The sequence below is a fragment of the Cebus imitator genome, unplaced genomic scaffold (genome assembly GCF_001604975.1).
Source record: "Cebus imitator isolate Cc_AM_T3 unplaced genomic scaffold, Cebus_imitator-1.0 Scaffold453, whole genome shotgun sequence".
NCBI lineage: Eukaryota > Metazoa > Chordata > Mammalia > Primates > Cebidae > Cebus > Cebus imitator.
This window is the reverse complement of record NW_016107768.1, coordinates 394,528-416,181: the sequence shown is the minus strand read 5'-3', so window position 1 is coordinate 416,181 and position 21,654 is coordinate 394,528. Positions and strand designations below refer to the sequence as shown.

Sequence of the window (21,654 nt, the reverse complement as noted above, 5' to 3'; positions counted from 1 at the left end):
TATCAGAACTGGGAGTGTAAGAGTCTGGATTCGTTAAGTTACTACTTCCATTACAAAACAGCTGTCTCTGTGGTGAAGTGTAATATTTTTAAAGTCAATTGTTCTGCAATAGCAAAATAATGTTAATAATGTCAAGGAAATGCATTTAATTTCTTAAGCATGTTTCATGCCCAGTGGATATATATCCTTAGCCTAAGCTCATTTCTTATGAATGTGTTCACTTTTAGTCAATTCAAGGCACGGAAAAAGTTTAGAGAACAGATAATCAGTAAAAAGTGGTAGTTGTGGGGAGAACTCCCAGCTGAGTATGAGCCCATATTAATAACCATACAGTTGTATCTGTTCCACACTGATTCATTTGGGGTAAGAAGAATGAGACTGATGAACTGACTCTCATAAAAACATCTATCAGCTTCTTTTCACTGATGGAAATAACAAGACAATTTATGGTTTATAAACAATGTGATTTTATACTTTTTTTTTTTTTTTTTTTTTTTTTAAATCCTTTTTTTTTTTTTTTTTTTTTTTTTTTTTTTTTTTTTATAATGAAAATCAGAGAACTTCTGAAGGAAGTCCCTTAACATTCTACATATAGTTTATATTTTCTGCCACGATATTTTATGATTCTTTATAAAGTGCTGCCAAAAATAAAATTATTAAAATTAAAAACTTTTCATGAACTCTTATGCTCTCCAAAGTACAGATTTTATAAATTACACTAACAATTGTTAACTAGCTGATGTACTTTTCCTCAGAGAGAATTCCAAATCTTGAAAGACTGAACTTACAACACAAATAAAGCTTCTCTAGGATTTTCACCTTCCAGCCTGAGATCATCTGATGTTATCTGTAACAGGAAGCACTCACTGCTCTCTGCACTTCACACACACGGATACATAATTCGAAAACCCTCAGACATGTTTATGAATTCAGAGCTTTGGATTTTAGAAGATAATGCAATATAGACCATTTATAGTAGTTCTCCTTTATCCATAGTTTTGCTTTCCACAATTTCAGTGACCCATAGTCAATAGTTGTCCAAATTTTCACATAAATTCTACTGCAGTATATTGTATAATTATTCTTTTATGATTAATATCTTAACTGTACCTAATTTATAAACTTTATCATAGGTATTTATGTATAGAAAAAAAGTAGTATATACAGCATTTAGTACTGGGGGTCTTAGAATGTATCTGCCGCAGATAAGGGGCAACTGCTGTATTCTGTAACAATTTAGGCAGGATCGGTGCTATCATTCTATAATTAAAAATACTAATATTTATGCAGCAAAATGTGACGATTCATATTATAAATTCAGGTCAGGTTTTATGCCACTTGTCATACAGATGGACAAAAAACCAAAACTTAATATTTTGAGCCTTTTGGATTAAGATAAGTAATTGTGGAGTTACATAAATTCACTCAACTCAGAGCATGAGGCATGAGGTGGATCCTATGTATCACCTCCTTTATATAGATGAAAAACTGAGGTGCAGAAACATTAAGCACCTACTCATTGTCACATAGCTAGTAAGCAGTGTAGCCAGGATGATCCCAAACAGGATGGCTTCAGAGTCCATGCATCTAACCACTAAGCATACTGTCTTTTCATGTACTTAACAAAAGCATCAAGTATGTATTAACAGCATGTGCAATTGTTGACTATTTAGGGCTTTGGTGGATGCATTGTAGTGTATGGTTTTTTTTTAAAAAAAAATTGCATATAGGTATTAAGGACTGTTTTCTTAACTCCTTCTAATAAACTGAAAATCACCTGTAGGTAAATAGGAGTGTTTTTGAAACATCTTTTTGTATAACTGAATCCTTTAATTATAGGAAAAAATAAAGCCAGTGGTATAGGTAGAAGTCTTAATGGAAAAATAAGAAAAAATCCAAATGTGAAGGCACAGCAAATATTTAAAAGACTCCAGACAAGCCAAAATTAAAAAAAAAAAAACCATATATATATATATTATATATATATATATAATATAATATATATATAATGCTAACATGGTTAGAAAAAAGGAAGTAACCTGAATCATTCAAATTTTATGGAGAAATCAGTGATACACAAATCCTAACATGTCTCTAGGAATAGAGCCTTGAAACAATCTCAGTATTTGTACAATGGAACTGGTATGAGAGCTCCCAAGTTAAAGGGAAAAAAAGGATTTCATTGGCATCATGTGCCAGTCTTCTTACACCTGCAATAGTTGTTAAAAGTATACTGTTTCTCTGTAATGATCTGGATTTGAGAAAACCAGCACCCTCTCAAAAATCAGACTTCTTTGCATTACTTTCTGTATGAGGCAAGAGATCTAGATTCCTCATAAGCTTTCCTTCTCAAGAAAGTGAGGATCTCTAGGAATGTATCTTCCCAGCTCATATATAAGAATTAGTTCTTGGACAGGCGCAGGGGCTCACGCTTGTAATCCCAGCACTTTGGGAAGCTGAGGCAGGTGGATCACAAGGTCAGGAGTTCAAGACCTGCCTGACCAACATGGTAAAACCCCGTCTCTACTAAAAATACAAAAATTAGCCGGGCGTGGTGGCACACACCTGTAATCTCAGCTACTCAGGAAGCTGAGGCAGAAGAATCGCTTGAACCCAGGAGGCAGAGGTTACATGAGCCGAGATCAAGCCACTGCACTACAGCCTGGTTAACAGAGTGAGACTCTGCCTCAAAAAAAAGAGAATTAGTTCTTTAACTTGCATATTTCCTGTTTCATTTCCAGTCAGCTGGTTTGTTAATAAAAATCATTTATTCCACATCTAGCTTACTGACCTGATCACAGGGCTGCAGTTGTCAAAAGCATGGGTAATGGAGTCTGACAGGCCTGGGTTAAATACCAGCTCAATTACTTTCTAGTAGAGTGACTTAGGCAAAGAACTTCACTTTGGCCCCATCTTTCTGATTTGCAATAATGGATGCTATTGAAGGGCTATTAAAAATGAGACAGTGACATCCGGTCCATAAGAAATGTTAGTACACAGTAACTACCATTATTTGCAGTAATGGGTTAGCACTGTATATTTTTTTTAGCTGATTTGGAGGGGCAACTTTACTAAGGTAGGAAGTGAGGCTAAGAGTTAAATTAATCTCAGAAACAAATCACAGGGATGGCTCCAAATAGTAACATTTGTAGGTAAATCAGTATTTTTCCCACAAGTTCCCAAAATAAAACCTCTTGGTGCGTGTAAAATGATATTACAATTTTAAAAATGCAGACGGAGAAAGGGGAAGCCAGACCAAAAGAGATGACCTCTTTTATTTAAAACTATGTATGACCCTTCCCTGCACAGAAATCAGCATTTTGTCCTTTTAGCTTTTGGCATCTCTCTAGTTCCTCTAGGCAGAAATAACTGAAATCTATACTCTTAGATGGTTATGGTAGCAGGTGTACTTCTACCTAAAGATGTACTTCTTTAGAGCCAGTTACAAAGAGTAAGTGTCTCGAGTAACTAACAAAAACAAACATACCACCTAGAAACCTTCTACCTATTTTTGGAAATGTCAGTAAAGCAACAAATTCAGAAAGATGCACACCAATATGAACAGGAAAGACTCCAAAGAAATCTAATCAGCATTAGACTGATTAGATGGTAAATTAATTTGCAATTTTGCTCTGGGTCAGTGATATATCTCAGAGATCAATAATTTAAGATGTAGGTAGCTGAGGAAGGAACAGAGGAAGGAAAAGTGGGAAAGAATAGCCAAAAAATATTTAAGTACTGAATAAATTAAAATTTCTATCTAAATTATTCATAATAGCATAGTGATATATCTCTATTTTAAATATTTACTTGAAGTTCATGGCTGGGTGTGGTGGCTCACTCCTGTAATCCCAGCACTTTGGGAGGCTAAGGCAGGCAGATAACTTGAGCCCAGGAGTTCAAGACCATTCTGGGCACATGGTGAAACCCCATTTCTACAAAAAAATACAAAAATTAGCCTGGTATGGTGGTGCATGCCTGTGGTCCCAGCTACTTGGGAGGCTGAGATGGGAGAAATCATTTGAGCCTCAAAAGTGAAGGCTACTGTAAGCCGAGAATGAAAATGTGGGCCAGGCACAGTGGCTCACATCTGTAATCCCAGCAGTTTGGGAAGCTGAGCCAACAGGATTACTTGAGCCCAGTAAGTAATCCTGTTGGCTCCAACTCCTGGGTTGGAGCCTACAGTGGGCCATGATTGCGTCACTGCAGGCCAACCTGGGTGACAGAGCAAGACTGGGTCTCTAAAAAAACTTTTTTTAAAAAGGAATGAATATGTTTTTAAAAACTGGAGTTACTAAGGCAAAGCATCCTCCTTCTCCATTCTGTTTCATTTTATTCCCTATAAAGAGAAAACAAAGTGTCAAGTGCAGTGCTAAAGATTGAGCTTAAAAGTTGGCAATCAACTCTGAATAGGCATTAAGACGTAAGATAGGAAATTATCAAAATTGACCTTGATGTTCCAAACTTGTGGTATAGATATCTAAAGAGATTACTAGATAGCAGAGTTCAAAGAAGCAGGTTATTCTATTTAAGATTCTTCGAAGACAGTGGGAGAGTTCTGGAAAGTCATCAAGGTGCAAATTATTATTACGGAAATCAGAAAAGATGAAGTCTACAAGACCAACAGACATGTATTCCAAGACTAATCTTAAAAGGGAAAGGAAACACTAAGAGGAAAAAAATATACTTTCTGAAGAAACAGAAGGCTAATTAGAGTCCTAAGAAAACCAAAATTTGAGAAATGAAAATTGGGTCTAGAAACAAAGAGGGAACAATAGCTACATTGAGATAGCAGAGGATAAGGATAGAGTTAAGAGGCTTTTAATCAGAATGAAATTTTTTGTTTTAACTTTCTGGAGGCTTATACGCTTCCATTATCTAGAATGACTAAACAAAGTAGTAGTTTAGAGTGGGATTCTTGGGCAGCAAGCTAGCCTACTTTTCAAAATTCCCTTGACCTATAAATCTAATGCATTTGACCAGGTGCATTTGATAATGCTTTCAGTCATGTGTTTTACAAATTCCCCTTAGATCAGCAAAATTCCAAATCCCACAATACTTAGCAAATCTAGCCAATAGGTAAGCATATTCTAGATAATACATCCTTTAAAAACAACCAAAAATAGTACTAGATTTTTATTTATTTATTTACTTTTTTGAGATGGAGTCTCACTCTGTTGCCCACCCTGGAGCGCAGTGGCATGATCTTGGCTCACTGCAACTCTGCCTCCCAGGTTCAAGCAATTCTCCCTGGCTGTAGCTGGGATTACAGGTGCCCGCCACTATGCGCAGCTAATTTTTGTATTTTTAGTAGAGACGGGGTTTCACCATGTTGGCCAGGCTGGTCTTGAACTCCTGCCCTCAGGTGATCTGCCCGCCTTGGCCTCCCAAAGTGCTGGGATTACAAGCATGAGCTGCTGTAACCTATTCAAAAACAGCTATTTTAATGGTGTCATTTTTAAGAATGAAAAAGTTATGTGGCAAAAATATGCTGCTTTATTTAGAATCATGGACCTTTAATTACAACTCGAAGACTCTATGGATTATTTATAAAGGAACTAAGAAAGGCCTAAACCTGTTGAAGATTATGAAGGTTGGTAATGACAGAAAACTTGCTAGAGCTGAGGATTCTTGTCTCTGGTGTAGTGCTGTATGTCTTCAACTATGCCTCTGCAGCAATAGTCTTCCTCTTCATCTTAGGATTAATGGTACTGAGAAAATTTAACATACAGAATACAGAAGTCACTATCCTATTTCCCTAAGGAGAAAACGAAATTCATCCAAGTAAAAACTTAATTTTGTCTTTTCCTTCAGTGTTCAAGAACAATAAAAAGTATCTAGTAGCTCTAAATGGGCAGAAGGACAAGTGAAAACTCCAGAATGCTTCGACAAACTATAGCAGGTTTGGGCACTATCTGGTATCATCCTACTGGAACTTTCCCTATTAACTCCCCTATATTCCACAATAAAGACTTGAAGGAAGGAGCTAAATTCCTACTGTTTTGGAAGCTGAAATGATGGCCCATTTGCCTCCCACTCATCCTGCTCTGAGGGTACAGAGTTGTGCCTTGCCATACAAATGTTAGTGGCACCTAACAGAGCTGAGACCAACCTCTGGGGTATGAGTTGAGAAAATTATGGTGAGAAAATAAAGTCAGATCTATAGGTCATCTGTACCCTATACTTTATAACAGCTTAGACTGTAAACAATTTTAATCACAGAACAATTTCCCTGTCTCAAAAGTGTATTTATAATGAGTTCAGCATTCAATCTTTCCACAGTTCCTTCATGAATGTTAATTTTTTCCCTGCTACATTTATAAGCTCTTTGCAGTTAACAATCATGTCTTTTACTTTCTGTATTCTCATGATATCTATATATTCTAGGCATTGAGTAAATACTAAACATATACACATTAATTTAGTCTCACAGCAGTTACCATAAACCATGAAACCAAAGTAATCATGGAGACATGAAAACAGAGATTTTCTAATAAAGAAAAAACATATCAAAAATACCCCACCAATGCTATAATTTCAGGAATCCTGTGGTTAAAGAAGCAAGTGGAATTGGGGCTTTCCTAGAACCTTCTTTGCACCACCTTCACAGATTATCCTTGGTATAATTAAATTTGCATTGTGTTAAACTCAAACCTACGTTTTATACAGAAATTTGCAAAGTAAGAACCAAAATATCTCAGTGCAATTAAAATTACAAATTCTTCCCATTAAAAGAACTAAATGGGAATTCCCTGTGATAATTTCTCAAAGTTCACGTTAAAAACTTAAGAAAAAGGTAAATAAACCAAACATCTTCATAGAAAAATTGTATTTACAACTCCATTCAAAAGCAGTTTTTCAAAGCAAACACATTGTAACACTGAAGGTGAAAAATCTATGCTCACCCAAAGCTCCAGGTCTAATAACTTACTGAGAGAATACTACATCAAAAATAAGGCAATAACCCAAAATATAGCATTAAAGATTTCTCTATCCCAACAACTAGATAGAATGAATCTAACTAGGAGCAAATGATACGCTTTATTCAGTTTCACTATGGCTGAAATCTTTAAGGACATAAGTGTTAAAATGTGATCTTCATTCTTCATTAGACTTGAACACTTCAAGAAAAATAATTTCTAAAGCACAAAGAGGTAAAGAGGTATAATCTTTCAAAAAGATATTCAGTGTTCAAAATTCAAGAATGCAATATCAATTCACAATGGGCATTAGGTGAATATACACAATACAGTAAGAGCAAATTAATTTATTTAGTACTTTTTCCATTCCATATCATCAGGAGGATTGATTTCAACTTTCCTTTTACCTACATCAGACCAGTTGGTACTCAAAACTGTACCACCAGACTCCATCTGCAATGAAAAATAAAAATGTGTTAATTACCATTTAATTAACACATTAAAATCAAAATAGAATATTTTTCTAAAATCAAAATAGAATATTTTTCTAAAAATGTTCCAAGCACAGAGCCCCAAATATTGGCTATTATATATAGTTCAATATAAACTCTGTGCAATACATGTATTATACATAATAGATTACACACAGACAAAATATATAGCTCAATATAAACTCAAACCAGTATTTTTATTTAATCTTAGGCATTCCAGAGGTTAACAAGTTCCATAAAATCTGAAAAGGAAATTCTAAAGTAGTCAGGGAGGTGCACCACATCTTCCTTTGCTAATCAGCATAGACATGTATGTGGAAAAGCTACCTTCAAATGAAATATTATTAGCTCCCAAAGACAATGATTACTGTAATCTCTTTTGCTGAAAACTGTAAAGACCAGTCAAAATCTTTCTATACCAGCTGAAGAGATTAAGGAGCTCTACTTTGTGCTGTCTTTGTGCCAAACATATGCAAGTTTACTCTGAAAATTTTTAAAAATCAAGACACACATATGCAGGTATAGAAAGTCAGTGTCTCAGTGAAGAATTGGTTATTTATTTACCATCTACTGAATCTACCACCCACCAAGCATATTCATTATTAAAAAAAAAAAAAAAAAAAAACTTCTAGGCTTTCTTAACATGATAAAAATCAATGGATGTGAACCACATCAAAGAATAGTGTAAATTATTAAAATATAAACATTTAAAAATAACCAACTGTGTTAGTGGCCAATGTATACAGTAACACTGCACACTGGAACCTCAATGTAACCTCATGTCTGACATACTTTACCGAGCTCCCTTACATGGGCTTTTTGCATGGCAGTTGTGACTTTACTTATCTTTCAAACATGAGATGTCACCACCTCTCTGTGGCTTTCTCTGACCTCTTATTTCTCTACTCCTAAAAAGTTTGTCTTCTGTGTGAGCCTAATTATCCAATTAACATGTGTCACATTGCATTGTTGTAATTTAAGGTTATGTCTTCTATCTGCTTTCCACCCTTGATCTTCAACTAATGCTGAGAGCTCACTAAAGGCAAAGAGTATATTTTACTAATATTCATATCAGTTCTAAGCACAGTGGCCTAGCACATAATGGGCTTTAAATAAAATGCCTGAATTACATTTGACAAGTCTGTATAATAAACTACCCCAAGGCCAGGTATGTTGGCTCAATGCCTGTAATCCCAGCACTTTGGGAGGCCGAGGCGGGCAGATCACCTGAGGTCAGGAGTTCAAGACCAGCCTGGCCAACATGGTGAAACCCCATCTCTACTAAAACTACAAAAATTAGCTAGGCATAGTGGCATGTGCCTGTAGTGCTAGCTACTCCAGAGGCTAAGTCACGAGAATCACTTGAACCTCAGAGGCAGAGGGTGCAGTGGGCTGAGATTGCACCACTGCACTCCATCCTGAGTAACAGTGTAAAACTCTCTCTCAAACAGACAAACACACTACCCCAAGAGGACCTTCACTTTTAATACTGAAAAAAAAAGTGGATTTAGTTTACAATGTGACCATATTCTGATGACACTTATTTCCCGCCCACCCCCACCATCTCTCCTTATAGACTGTAGGGCAATTTAGCATTTTCCCTCTGATTTGCTGGTATATCTTATTCTTTTGTCCCAGTTAGATAAGGATATTATAGAGAACAAGATCCATTTAGTTTATTTCATATTCCTACAAGGACAGAAGCCCCTGGTATGTTCCAGATCAATGTTGCTGCCCAAATGGCTTACTTTATAGGTATACATAATTTGCTTATAATTATCAAAGTTTCTAAGTGAAAAATAAGTGTAGATTCTACCTTTGATCTTTGATTTGACATCTTTGATCTGATATATGGTTGATTTTGTCTACCATACTTTTAAAAGTCAAAAGTGAGAAATAGGCCAGGTGCAGTGGCTCACACCTGTAATCCCAGCACTTTGGAAGGCCGAGGTGGGCGGATCACAAGGTCAAGAGATCGAGACCATCCTGGCCAACATGGTGAAACCCCATCTCTACTAAAATATAAAAATTAGCCGGGTGTGGTGGCACGTGCCCGTGGTCCCAGCTACTCGGGAGGCTGAGGCAGAAGAGTCACTTGAACCCAAGAGGCGGAGGTTGCAGTAAGTAGAGACTGTGCCACTGCACTCCAGCCTGGCGACAGAGCAAGACTCCATCTCAAAAACAAAAAAACAAAACAAAAAACAAAAGTGAGAATGACTTCTCCTGGGAAGATCGAGTAGATGTACTTTTCCTATTCTTTCCAGTAGTAAATCTAAATACCCTAGTCACTACATATGCAACAAAGGTAAAAAGGCTCTGAAAGGTGCCAGGTGCAGTGGCTCACACCTATAATCCCAGTACTTTGGGAGGACAAGGCAGGAGAATTGCTTAAGTACAGGAGTTCAAGAATAGGCTGGGCAACATAGTGAGACCTTATCTCTACCAAATAGTAATAATAAAAAATAAATAATAAGAAGAAAAATAGCCAGGTGTGGTGGTGCATGCCTATAGTGTTAGCTGCTTGGGAGGCAGGTGGGAGGATCACTTGAGCTCAGGAGTTCCAGGCTGCAGTGATGCATGATTGCACCACTGTATTCCACCTGGAACAACAGAGCAAGACCCTGTTGAGAATTAAAAAAAAAAAGACACCAAAAGGTAAAGTGAAGACAGACCTACTAGAGACCCTGGGACTCAAGAAATGACGTGGTACCAAATTCTCTGGGTTTTCCTTTGCCTCCTATATCCTAGAACTTGGAGCTGAAGAAACTGGAAACACCAAGTGGCACAAACAACAACAAAAAGTCCCAACAAACCCCTGCTCTCTCTTGCCAAGAGATCAGGAAAAGGACACTGCCTAGGAAAACAGAAAACTTTCAGACAACAGGCCAAACATGGTGGCTCATGCCTGTAATCTCAGCATTTTGTGAGTTCAACAATGGAGGATTGCTTGAGCTCAGAAGTTCAAGAGCAGCCTGGGCAATATGGGGAGACCTCATCTCTACAAAAAATAAAAAAATTAACTGAACTTGGTGGTGCATGCCTGTGATCCCAGCTACTCAGGAGGATCACTCAAGTTCAAGTGGCCAAGGGTGCACTGAGCCACGATCGCACCAATGCACTCCACCCTAGGCAACAGAGAGGGACCCCATCTCAAAAATGAATGAATAAATAGAAATAGATGATAGAAATGTACATCTTAAGAACCTAGAAAAATAAGAACAAAGTGCACCTAAAGCAAGTAGAAGGAAGAAAATAATAAAAACAAAAATGAATGAAATGTAGAACAAAAAAAATAGAGAAAAAAATGAAACAAACAGCTAACTGGGAGAAAAAAATTCAATAAAATAAGCAAATCTAGCCAATGGGTAAGCATATACTAGATAATATGTCCTTCAAACCTCTAGCAAGACTAACAAAGAAAAAAGACATAAATTACCATTTTAAGAATGGTAAAAATATCACTATAAACCCTGCAGACATCAAAAGAGTAAGGGAGGCCAGGCACAGTGGCTCATGCCTGTAATCCCAGCACTTTGGGAGGCCAAGGCAGGCAGATCACTTGAGTTCAGGAGTTACAGACCAGCCTGGGCAATACGGCAAAACCGCATCACTACAAAAAAATAATAAAATAAAAATAAAGTAGCTGGACATGGCGGCACATGCCTGTAGTCCCAGCCACTGGAGAGGCTGAGAAGGGAGGATCACTTGAGTCTGGGAAGTTGAGGCTGCAGTGATCTATGATTGCACTACTACACTCCAGCCTAGGTGACAGAGAAATGCCCTGTCTCAAAAACAAAAGACAAAAACAAACAAAAAGAATAAGGGACTATACAAACACTGACAACTTGGACAAAATGGATAAATTTCTCAGAAACACAAACCACGAGTCATCCACCTGAAACAGATAATTTGAACAGTCCTATAAAAACATCTAGGTTAACTAAATTTATAACTTTAAATCTCCTAATAAAGAAATCTCCCGGCCCAGATTGTTTCACTGGTAAGTTCTACCAAATACTTGAAGAAAAGTTAACACCAATTATACACAATATCTTCTAAAAAGTAGAAGAGAATAGAATGCTTCCTAATTCATTTTGTGAAGTATTACTCTGATGCCAAACCAAACAAAGCACAAAAAAAGAAAATTACAGACTCATATCCCTCATAAAGATAGATACAATAACCCACAAAAAATATTAGAAAATGGCCAGGTGCGGTGGCTCAAGCCACCATCCTAGCACTTTGGGAGGCCGCGAGGCAGACGGATCACGAGGTCAAGAGAGCAAGACCATCCTGGCCATTATATATACATATTTTTATTAAAATAAAAAATTAGAAAAAGGACTGAGAGATATACAATATGACCAAGTAGGGCTCATGCAAGGCTGTCTCAATACTTGCAAATCAATCATATTAATCAGATAAAATCACCGTATTAACAGGCTAAGGAAGAAAAATCATATAATCGTATCAATCAATACCTACAAAACATTTGACAAAAAGTCAACGTTGAAAGTTAACGATAAAAAAAAATTTCAAAAAAATAGGAATACAACAAAACTGTCGCAACTTAACAAAGATCATCTATAAAAAGACTTACGGTTAACATTATACTTCATAATGAAAGAATAAATACTTTTCCCTTAAAATGGGAAACAAGGCAAGGATGTCCACTCTCACTACTCTTACTCAACACAGTGCTGAAGTTGCAGCCAGTGAACTACAGTAACAAAAGGAGATAAAAGGCATACAGACAGAAAAGGAAGAAGTAAAACTCTCCATATTTGCAGATGAAATAAAACTATCCGTATTTGAAGATGATTGTCCGCATTAAAAAAATGACAAATCTATCCAAAAATACTCCTAGAACTGAGTCCAGCAATGTCACAGAATACAAGATACGCACAAAATTAGCCGTATGTCTAGAGTCTAGTAATGAACACCAAAATTATATCTATAATATCACTTTACTCTAAAATTTACATGGAAAGACAAATGAGTCAGAGTATCTAAAACCAATTGTGAAAATAAAGGATAAAGTTGGAGGAATGAGTCTACCCAATTTCATACTTACATAGCAACAGTTCGAGACAGTGGGATTAACAGAGGAATATACATATAGATCACATACAGCTCAATCCAACAGAATGGGGAACTTAGACTCACACAAATATGCTCAACTGATTTTTGAGAAAGGTGTGAAAACAATTCAATGGAGAAAAGATAGGCGCTAGAACACTGGAACATACTATCCACCCCACAAAAAGGAATCTCAAGTTAAATCTCACACTTTACATAAAAATTAATTCAAAATGCATCACAGACTTAAACGTAATATGTAGGCCAGATGCTGTGGCTCATGCCTGTAACCCTAGCACTTTAGGAGGCCAAGGCCAAAGGACTGCTCGAGGCCAGAAGTTCAGCGACACAGAGACACCCCCATCTCTACAAAAAAATTTTAAAAACTAGCACGGCAGCATGAGGATCATTTGAGCCCAGGACTTTGAGGTTACAGTGAACTGTGACTGTACCACTGTACTCCAGAGTGGGTGACAGAATGAGACCCTGTCTCTAAATTAAAAATGTAATATGTAAAACAATATTACTTTTATTTATTTTTTAAATAGGAGAAAGTCTTTGAGATCTAGGACTAGGCAAAGAGTTAATAGACTTGAAATTGAAAGTGTGATCCATAAAAAGACTTCATCAGAATGAAGTATTTTGGCTCTATGAAAGACTCTGTTAAGAAAATAAAAACTACAAATTGGAAGAAAATATTTACAAACTACCTATCTGACAAACATTTGCCAGATTTGTGATCATCAGGGATCACGGAAGAGTAGGGGTGGGGTTCATGAGTATGGCTATAAAATAGCAACATGAGTGATCCTTGGAATCCATGAAAATGTTCTGTATCTCACTCTTTTTTTTTTAAGAGTTAGATTGAGCAGTATGTGATCTTTATTTATGTATATTCTCACTCTGCTGCCCAGGGTGAGTACAGTGAAACAAACACAGCTCACTGCAAACTTGAACTCCTGGGCTCAAAATCCTCCTGCCTCAGATTCCAGAGTGGCTAGGATGACAGGGGCATGACACCATGCCAAGCTGGCTTTTACATTTTTTGTAGACACCAGATCTTACTATACTGCCCAGGCTCGTCTCAAATTCCTAGCCTCAAGGGATCCTGTGGTCTGACTCCCAAAGCACTGGGATAAATGGTGTCAGCCACTGCATGCAGCCATTAATTGTCAATATCATGGTTGTGACATTGTACCACAGTTTTGACAAAATGTTGTCATCAGTGGAAACTTCATATAGGGTACAAAGAATCTCATTTCTTATGACTGCATGTGAATCTACAATTATCTCAAAACTAAAAGTTTAAAGAAAACTTTTTTTTTTTTTGAGGTAGGGTCTCTGTTGCCCAGGCTGTAGTGCACTGGGAAAAAAAAATAGCTCATGGCAACCTCGACCTCCCAGGTTCAAGAGATACTCCCAACTCACCTTCCCAAGTAGCTGGGACCACAAGCACACGCCACCAGAACTAGTTCTTTTTTTTTTTTTGTGGGTAGAGATAGGGTCTCTCTATGTTGCCCAGGCTGATCTCAAGATCTTTAGGCTCAAGTGATCCTCCCACCTCCGACTCGCAAAGTAACGCAAAAAAATTTTTAATCAATAGTGAGGCTGGTCGAGGTGACTCGCACCTGTAATCCTAGCACTTTGAGAGGCTGAGGTGGCTAGACTGCTTGAAGCCAGGGGTTTGAGGCTAGAATGTGACACAACCCATTTCTACAAAAAATTTAAAAAATTAGCTAGGTGTGGTGATGCACGTCTATAGTCCCAGCTACTGGGGAGGCTGAGGTAGAAGGATCACTGGAGCCCAGCAGAGGTTGCAGGGAGCCAAGATCACACCACTGCACTCAAGCCAGGGCAACAGAGAGAGACCTTGTCTCTTTTTTTTTTTTTTTTTTGAGACGGAGTTTCGCTGTTGTTACCCAGACTGGAGTGCAATGGCACAATCTTGGCTCACCGCAACCTCCGCCTCCTGGGTTCAAGCAATTCTCCTGCCTCAGCCTCCCGAGTAAGCTGGGACTACAGGTGCGCACCACCATGCCCAGCTAATTTTTGTATTTTTAGTAGAGACGGGGTTTCACCTTGTTGACCAGGATGGTCTCGATCTCTTGACCTCGGGATCCACCCACCTCAGCCTCCCAAAGTGCCGGGATTATAAGCATGAGCCACCACGCCGGAACAGACCTTGTCTCTTAATAAATAAATAAACCATGAAAAGCACAATCATCACCAATTACCACATATTTCTTAAGTGTGAAATACCTGAGCATCAACCACATGAACTATTAAATTATTAAATACTAATTTTAACTTTCTACTGTAAATATGTCTTAAAAGAAAACGGTCATATTTCCAGAGCTACTGGTATTAATAAAAGTCACATGATTACAACTGCAAGGTAATAATCTACACAGTTCTACAGTGACAAATTGTTACTAAAATCTTGAGGTCTAATTTATGTATTTATGCTGCCCTGACAAAAAGCCTAAATTTTCTTAATCAAGGGAGTTGTTAAATTAATGAATAACGTGCACCTTCTACTTGCAACCACTCTTGTGGAAAGTTTCCCATCTATATTCTTCATCTCTAACATTAAGACTACATATGATTCTACAAGGGAAACAATAGAAGTTCACTCAGCTACTGTGATAAATCCCAGTAAGAGGACTCCATATCAATCTAACTCACTGATTAAAAAGAGAAATACCTATTTAGGATAAACTACTTGTTTCTCCTCTCTTCCATAAATTTTCAACTTCCTCAAAAATTACTCTTAGAGCAAAAAGAAACATTCAGACAGACCTTATTCAAAAAGTTCTCCCAGCTATAGTACATGCAATTTGGTCTCACATTACCAATTTTCTCTTTTAAAATATGTAAAATTTGCTCCTATATACATTTCTTTAAAAGTTTATATTCTTACAAAGGATTTGTTCATGGCACGTTTCACTTCATCAGAACCATCTGAATAGATCTGCTGAAATAATCTGTTTAAAGCTGCATCTCCCTCCAACTTTTCATTCTTTTCTTCTTCTTTTATCTCACCAACCAATTTATCCCAATTTCTTGTATAAGGAGATGATGATGGATATAGGTTCTTCACATCTATGAAGTAAAAAGGCAGAAGTAATTAATCAACATGTTTCACGATGTCAAGAATATGTAAACTTTGTGACTATGTATATGGAATATCTTAGCAAACAGTTTAGGTTACTGAATCTCATGTATGCAATAAACGTCTTTCTGATATATACATCAATAACAAAATTCATATTTCTAAAAACTGAATCAGTTACCATAATGTAAAATCTGGCCATTTCTTTTGAGCAAAATAACTCAATAAAGTGTAAACTTTTGACAGGTTATACAAAATTAAGATTAAAAGCAGATTCTTCAAGTTGATAACAGGAAAAACTAGATGAAAAGTATACAGGAACTTTTATGTTTTCAGAAAAGTTGCAAAGATAGTACAAACAATTCTAAAAATGAAAGTTTTTTTAAAGGATGCCTAAGAAATCTTTTGAAACTAAAATTTTAATAAATGTCAAAAATGTGACTTTTTCTAAAGTACTTATGTATCTTTCAGAATATAAATAGCTTAAAAATAGAAATAATCATCCATGCCACTCCATACTCTCCCCACATCAAAAATGTAAAATTATTTCAATAGGCAATAACAGTAAGTAATTCCTAAATGTTTAAAGTACGACACTTGACGATCTAAAGTTCAATGCCCATATCCCATACACCAAGCAAATAACAGTATTTGTAAGGCACACTGGGGTAAACAGAGGCTGCTTGCAGCCAGAGAGGCTACTGGCCCACAGGCTCGGGGTGCTGCCAAGACTGCACCAAAGACCAAGGGCATCAAGATTTTGGCACACAAATAATTAGAAAATAACTAGCCAGCCTAGTAGCTGTAGGAGCAGCTCTGGTCACTGTCCACTGAAAATATAATGACAGCCTCAAATGTCAGCCACATATATAATTATAAAATTTCTAGTAACTACATTACTAAAAAGAATCAGGTGAAATGCAGTCATATTTAACCTAATATATCAAATATAGTATATTTTGACATGAAACCAAGAGGCTAGGGCATGGGGGCTCATGTCTGTAATCCCAGCACTTTGAAAGGCCAAGGTGGGAGAATTGCTTGAGGCCAGGAAGTGTGAGACCAGCCTGGGCAACATGGTGAGACCCCATCTCTATGGGGGAAAAAAAAAAAAAAATAGCTGGGCATGGTGGCACATGCTGCAGTCCCAGCTACTTGGAAGGCTGGGGTGGAAGAACTGCTTGAGTCCAGGAGGTCAAGGCTACACTGAGCCATGACAGTGCCACTGCATTCCAGCCTGGATGACACAGCAAGACCTCCCCCACCTTTCAAAAAAAAAAGAAACCAACAAAAAAAATGAAGATATTTTATATTCTTTTTTTCATACTAAGTTTTCAAAACGTGGCATATATTTCAGATAGCACATCTCAATGCAGACTGGTCATATTTCAAGTGCTCAACAGGTACATGTAGCCAGCAACTACTCTATTAGACAACAGAGCTATAGTTTTCAAAAAACCCAATTCAAAATTTCCCCATCTGTTACTGTATTAGGACACACGGATATTAATCTAAAAGGTCCTAACAATACCGCTCTCTACATCCCTTTTGTCAAAATAGCTGAGAAACTACTTAACATCCACTATTTTTCAACCCTTTCTCTTCACTGTAAACCAACCTTCTCCACACCCTCTTCAAAACAAAACAAAACAACACAACACACACACCACCACCACATAGTTTTTTCATGGCCAAATATATTATTTTGAAAATGCTATCCACCTTCCTTCAACTAGATATACTTCTATCTTTGTACATTTACTCTAGTAGACAAAGAGAACAAAAAATGCATGCCATGGTAAGTTAAGAGCCTGGGAAACACGGATTTAATTAATCCTAATGCTGACTCCCAGGAAGGATGAGAATAGAGGTTTTAACCTCTGTTTTATAGATAAGAAAGTTGGCCCAGATAGGTTGAGTGACTTGCCTTATCTACAGTCTCCAGCTTGCAATACACAAGAATCTGACAAGCACATTAATTTCTTACAAAAACAGGACAGGAAGAATATCATCTTGAATATCTAAAGTGTTGAGTTTAGAAAAAACTTTATAACACTAAAAAACCTTAATTTTTAATCTCAGAAAAACTTTTAACAGCTGGATATGGTAGAACTACTACGAGATGAGTAATCTAACTCCCCTGCTCATTCACTATCATATCAAATAACTCCACAGATACTCACCTCAGCAAAGATTGTTTCCATTGTTACAAAATGCAACAACAAGCAGTACTCAAGGAGTAGACAATGGGTTAACAGAATAATTGGACCCAACTGAGCAGACCTAGGTTTTAGTCCTAGACAATGAGAACTGGTGGATAATCTTGAGCTTAACCTTTCTGAGCCTGCAAAATGGGAGGAATACTAAGGAGCTGCCTGTTATACAGGGCTGTTAGAATTAAGTAATATAATACATTTAAAGTGATTAAATTTTTTTTAGGTTTTCACCTACATATAAACCTCAGCCTAAAAATCTTGGAGTCAGTCCCAAGAGAAGCACATACATCTTTCAAATAAAGTGTGAGGCAGATGCTTAACTAAATACCAACTAGATATATTTCAGTCCTTAAAAAGTATCTGTTGGCGTTGATCTCCTGATTTTGAAAATTATACCATAGACTACTTAAGATGTAATCATTGGACTAGTTACAACACTATCACTGAGGGAAACTGAGTGAAAGTTACATGGGAATCTCTTATTTTTGTAACTTCTAAATATGAAATTATTTCTAAAGAAATAACTATTCATACACACACACATGATATGTTCAATAACTCGGTGTTTTCTAAAGGGTGCCAAAAGGGAAATGTGTTTTCTGTTAAAGAAAGCAGTCAAAATCCGAAAAAGTAGCTGAGATAAATATTAGCTCATTTCAGTCATTAAATCAGACCATTACTTCTAATAAAAAGAAATTTCCCTCCACTCATTAATAAGGCTATTGCTATAAAATATAATCTTAGGTTGTAGTTCTGAGTGTGCTGTGAATTAGCCCAACAGAAAAATTATTATCTAATCATTGCATTGCTTAAAATTTACCTCAACACAAAGTTCTGTTTCTTACAGGGTTATATATACAATGAATCCTGGTTTTCTACTCTTCTCCTAGACTTTCCTAAGGCATTCATTACCTATGTGTGCCCATCTCTAAACTGGCAATATGAAATGGGGAGATACCTTACCCTGTGAAGCCCTGAAAATTCCAGGAAGTTAGATGACAATATCAGTAGAAGTAATAGAAAGGAATAAATAAGAGACGGAGAGGGAAGGGGGGAAATGTATCCGCAGAGTAAACCAACTTACAACTCAAAAAGAAACAACAGGAAAAGCCAATACACAAAAATAAACATCCTCCAAATGATGTCATAAACTTTACATAGTAAATAATAAATCCCAACTCCCTCTGGGATTTTGCTGCCATTCATTTGTATTCTTAGAATTTGAGAAGTTAGATCTTTCACAGGAAGGCTACTTTATATTCATTACAGAGCAATCTTATTACATTCAATGTATCTTATCTTGGGAATGAAAGTAAAAAGCATATTCATTACTATTTAATTTCAATTACACAACACTATATGAATATAAAGCTCATCAAGGCCAGAAAACAAACCTGCTATGAATTGTTTTGGCGTAGGCTCATCTCCTTGCCCCTCTAGCTTTTCCCATCTCACAGCCTCTGGCTTTTTCAGTTTAATTTCAATCTAGAGAAAACACCAAATAAAATCCATTAGTCAATATAAAATACACAAAACAGTAAAAAATGCAGTTTTCTTAAGTTATCAAAGTTTTGTAAGAATAGTATCTTTGACAGTTTCCGTAAATTATAAAAGGTTAAATTTGAAAAACTATGAAACAATTTCGTTTCTACACTCAAAATTCACCCTTGGGAAAAAAACAACATACGTACTCTATAAGCTACAATCAAGAAGAGACTCGAAATACATATGCCTTTTTTTCATCCAAAGCAGTGTTCTGAACCAAGAATGATCCTGCCCTCCAAGGGACATTTATTTAGCCATGTCTGGAGACACTGTGGGTTGTCATATTGGAGTGAGGGGAGAGGTGGTAATGACATCTAGTGAGTAGAGACTGTAGTTGCTACTAAACATCCTACAATGTACCAGGCAATCCTCCAAAATGTCAATAACACTACTATTGAGAAATTTGATTCTTGCTGGAGTGCAGTGGAACGATCACAGCTCACTCCAACGTTTAACTCCTGGGCTCAAGTGATCCTCCAGCCTCAGCTTTCCAAGTAGCTGGGACTACAGACATGTGTCACCATTCCTGGCAATTTTGTTTTTTAATTATTTGTAGAGACAGAGTCTTACTAGGTTGCCCAGGCTAGTCTCAGACTTCTGGCTTCAAGCCATTCTCCCATCTCAGCCTCCCAAAGTGCTAGGATTATAGGCATTAGCCACCATGCCCGGCGGGATTTTTAAAATATTAAATACATACCCGCAACCATTTGGAAGTATGTGAGATACTTTAAGAAAGTTACTAAAGTTCTAAATAAGTAAATGTTCTAAAAGCTCAGGAGAGACCACACCTGACTGTGAAGAAGAAAGGCTTTAATAGACCTTGAAGGGCTTTGAAGGGTAGATGTATTTGCAAGAGTAAAGAGGTAGGTCTCCAGAGGCACAGGGAATGGTCTAACCAAAGCAGTGGGGTATGAAAGGACACGACATCAGGGACTACCGAGATAAGTTCACTCATTAAAATGAAAAGTTAACAGTATCCTAATAGCATCTTTTACTCTCTAATCAGGGCTAGCCGCGAATCTCTCCTTACCCCTAACACACACAGTCACGCAGCATTTTATTTAGCTTTTGTTTTCTTTATTCAAATAATGTTCTCACCTGTTTTTAACTGGTTAAAATCAGCATTTTTAGTCCAAATATTAAAGTAAGCACTGTAATAAACATTACATAAAATAGTTTAAATGAACTGAATTAGAATTTTATATTCTAATGGTTTTTTTCCTATGAAAAAGATCACTATCTTTGTAAACAGAATTAAAAAGTCAAAAGGCAGACTTAAAAAGAGAAGTCTATTCACCCTTTGGTTCTTTGACTTCTTTTTATCAAATGACTCATTTAAACTAGCAATTCCTAGTAATCTTTATACCATCTGCATTTAGAAAGCACCTTAAAATACCTTAACAAAGTGCTAACATAGGGAAATCTACCAATATTTTTAATCAGACATGAAATGATGGTATATGTATCTGGGGTATGTGGTCTCGAGTGTTTATTTTTATTTTCTTTAGGAGCAAAAAAACATAATAAATAACTGTTTTCATATAAGAAAAATATGAAACAAACGTCAATGAGATAAGGGCAAAGAGGGTAATCCTGGCACTTTGGGAGGCCAAGGCAGGCAGATCATCTGAGGTCAGGAGTTCAAGACCAGCCTGGCCAACATGGCGAAACCCCAACTCTATTAAAAATACAAAAAGACTACAGGCATGGTGGCACATGCCTGTAGTCCCAGCTACTTGGGAGGCTGAGACAGAATTGCTTGAACCTGGGAGGCAGAGTCTGCAGTGAACTGAGATCGGGCTGCTGCACTCCAGCCTGGGCGACAGAGTAAGACTCTGTCCAAAAAAAAAAAAAAAAAGAAAAAAGAAAAGGTATAGTATCTTTGATATTATTTACATGTTTAAACTCTACACACATAAAAACATTATTTCATAAGGATCTCTAGAATTCCCTAACGTGAACTACAATTAATTTTTTATAAAGTAATATACCACCACCATTTTCTCATACACAGTATTAAGTGATAGTACTTTGGTTACTTTAAGTTGTCACCGCTACAGTATTTATCAAAAGGGGACATAAATCCAATAGAAGGCAACGACATAGCAACAATTACTAAATATAACTTAATATCTGAAAAATTAAAATCGCATCTTGCTTCTTTAATTTTCAACTCATCTAAAAAAAATGAGGGCCTGGAAAGTACTGTGTACATCACCACACTAAACTTGGCCACAGGCCCCTATATTCACACTTCACATTCCTGTAACTATGTATATACTGTCTATAAA

General features: G+C 36.8%; 1 protein-coding gene across 2 annotated transcripts in view; it reads right to left on the bottom strand.

Moving 5' to 3' along the window:
• Positions 1-6,814: 6,814 nt before the first annotated feature.
• SUGT1 (SGT1 homolog, MIS12 kinetochore complex assembly cochaperone) overlaps positions 6,815-21,654 on the bottom strand; it is a 37,902-nt gene continuing 23,062 nt past the window's right edge. Inside the window, exons 11-13 of one of the 2 annotated variants that reach the window (XM_017511835.2) lie at positions 19,213-19,303; positions 15,411-15,592; positions 6,815-7,373 (exon numbers count right to left, since the gene is read on the bottom strand). In XM_017511835.2, the coding sequence (XP_017367324.1) occupies positions 7,272-7,373; positions 15,411-15,592; positions 19,213-19,303 (375 nt within the window). In that variant the 3' untranslated portion in view covers positions 6,815-7,271. The remainder of the gene's footprint in view (positions 7,374-15,410; positions 15,593-19,212; positions 19,304-21,654) is intronic. The other variant, XM_017511836.2, reaches the window with a different exon arrangement.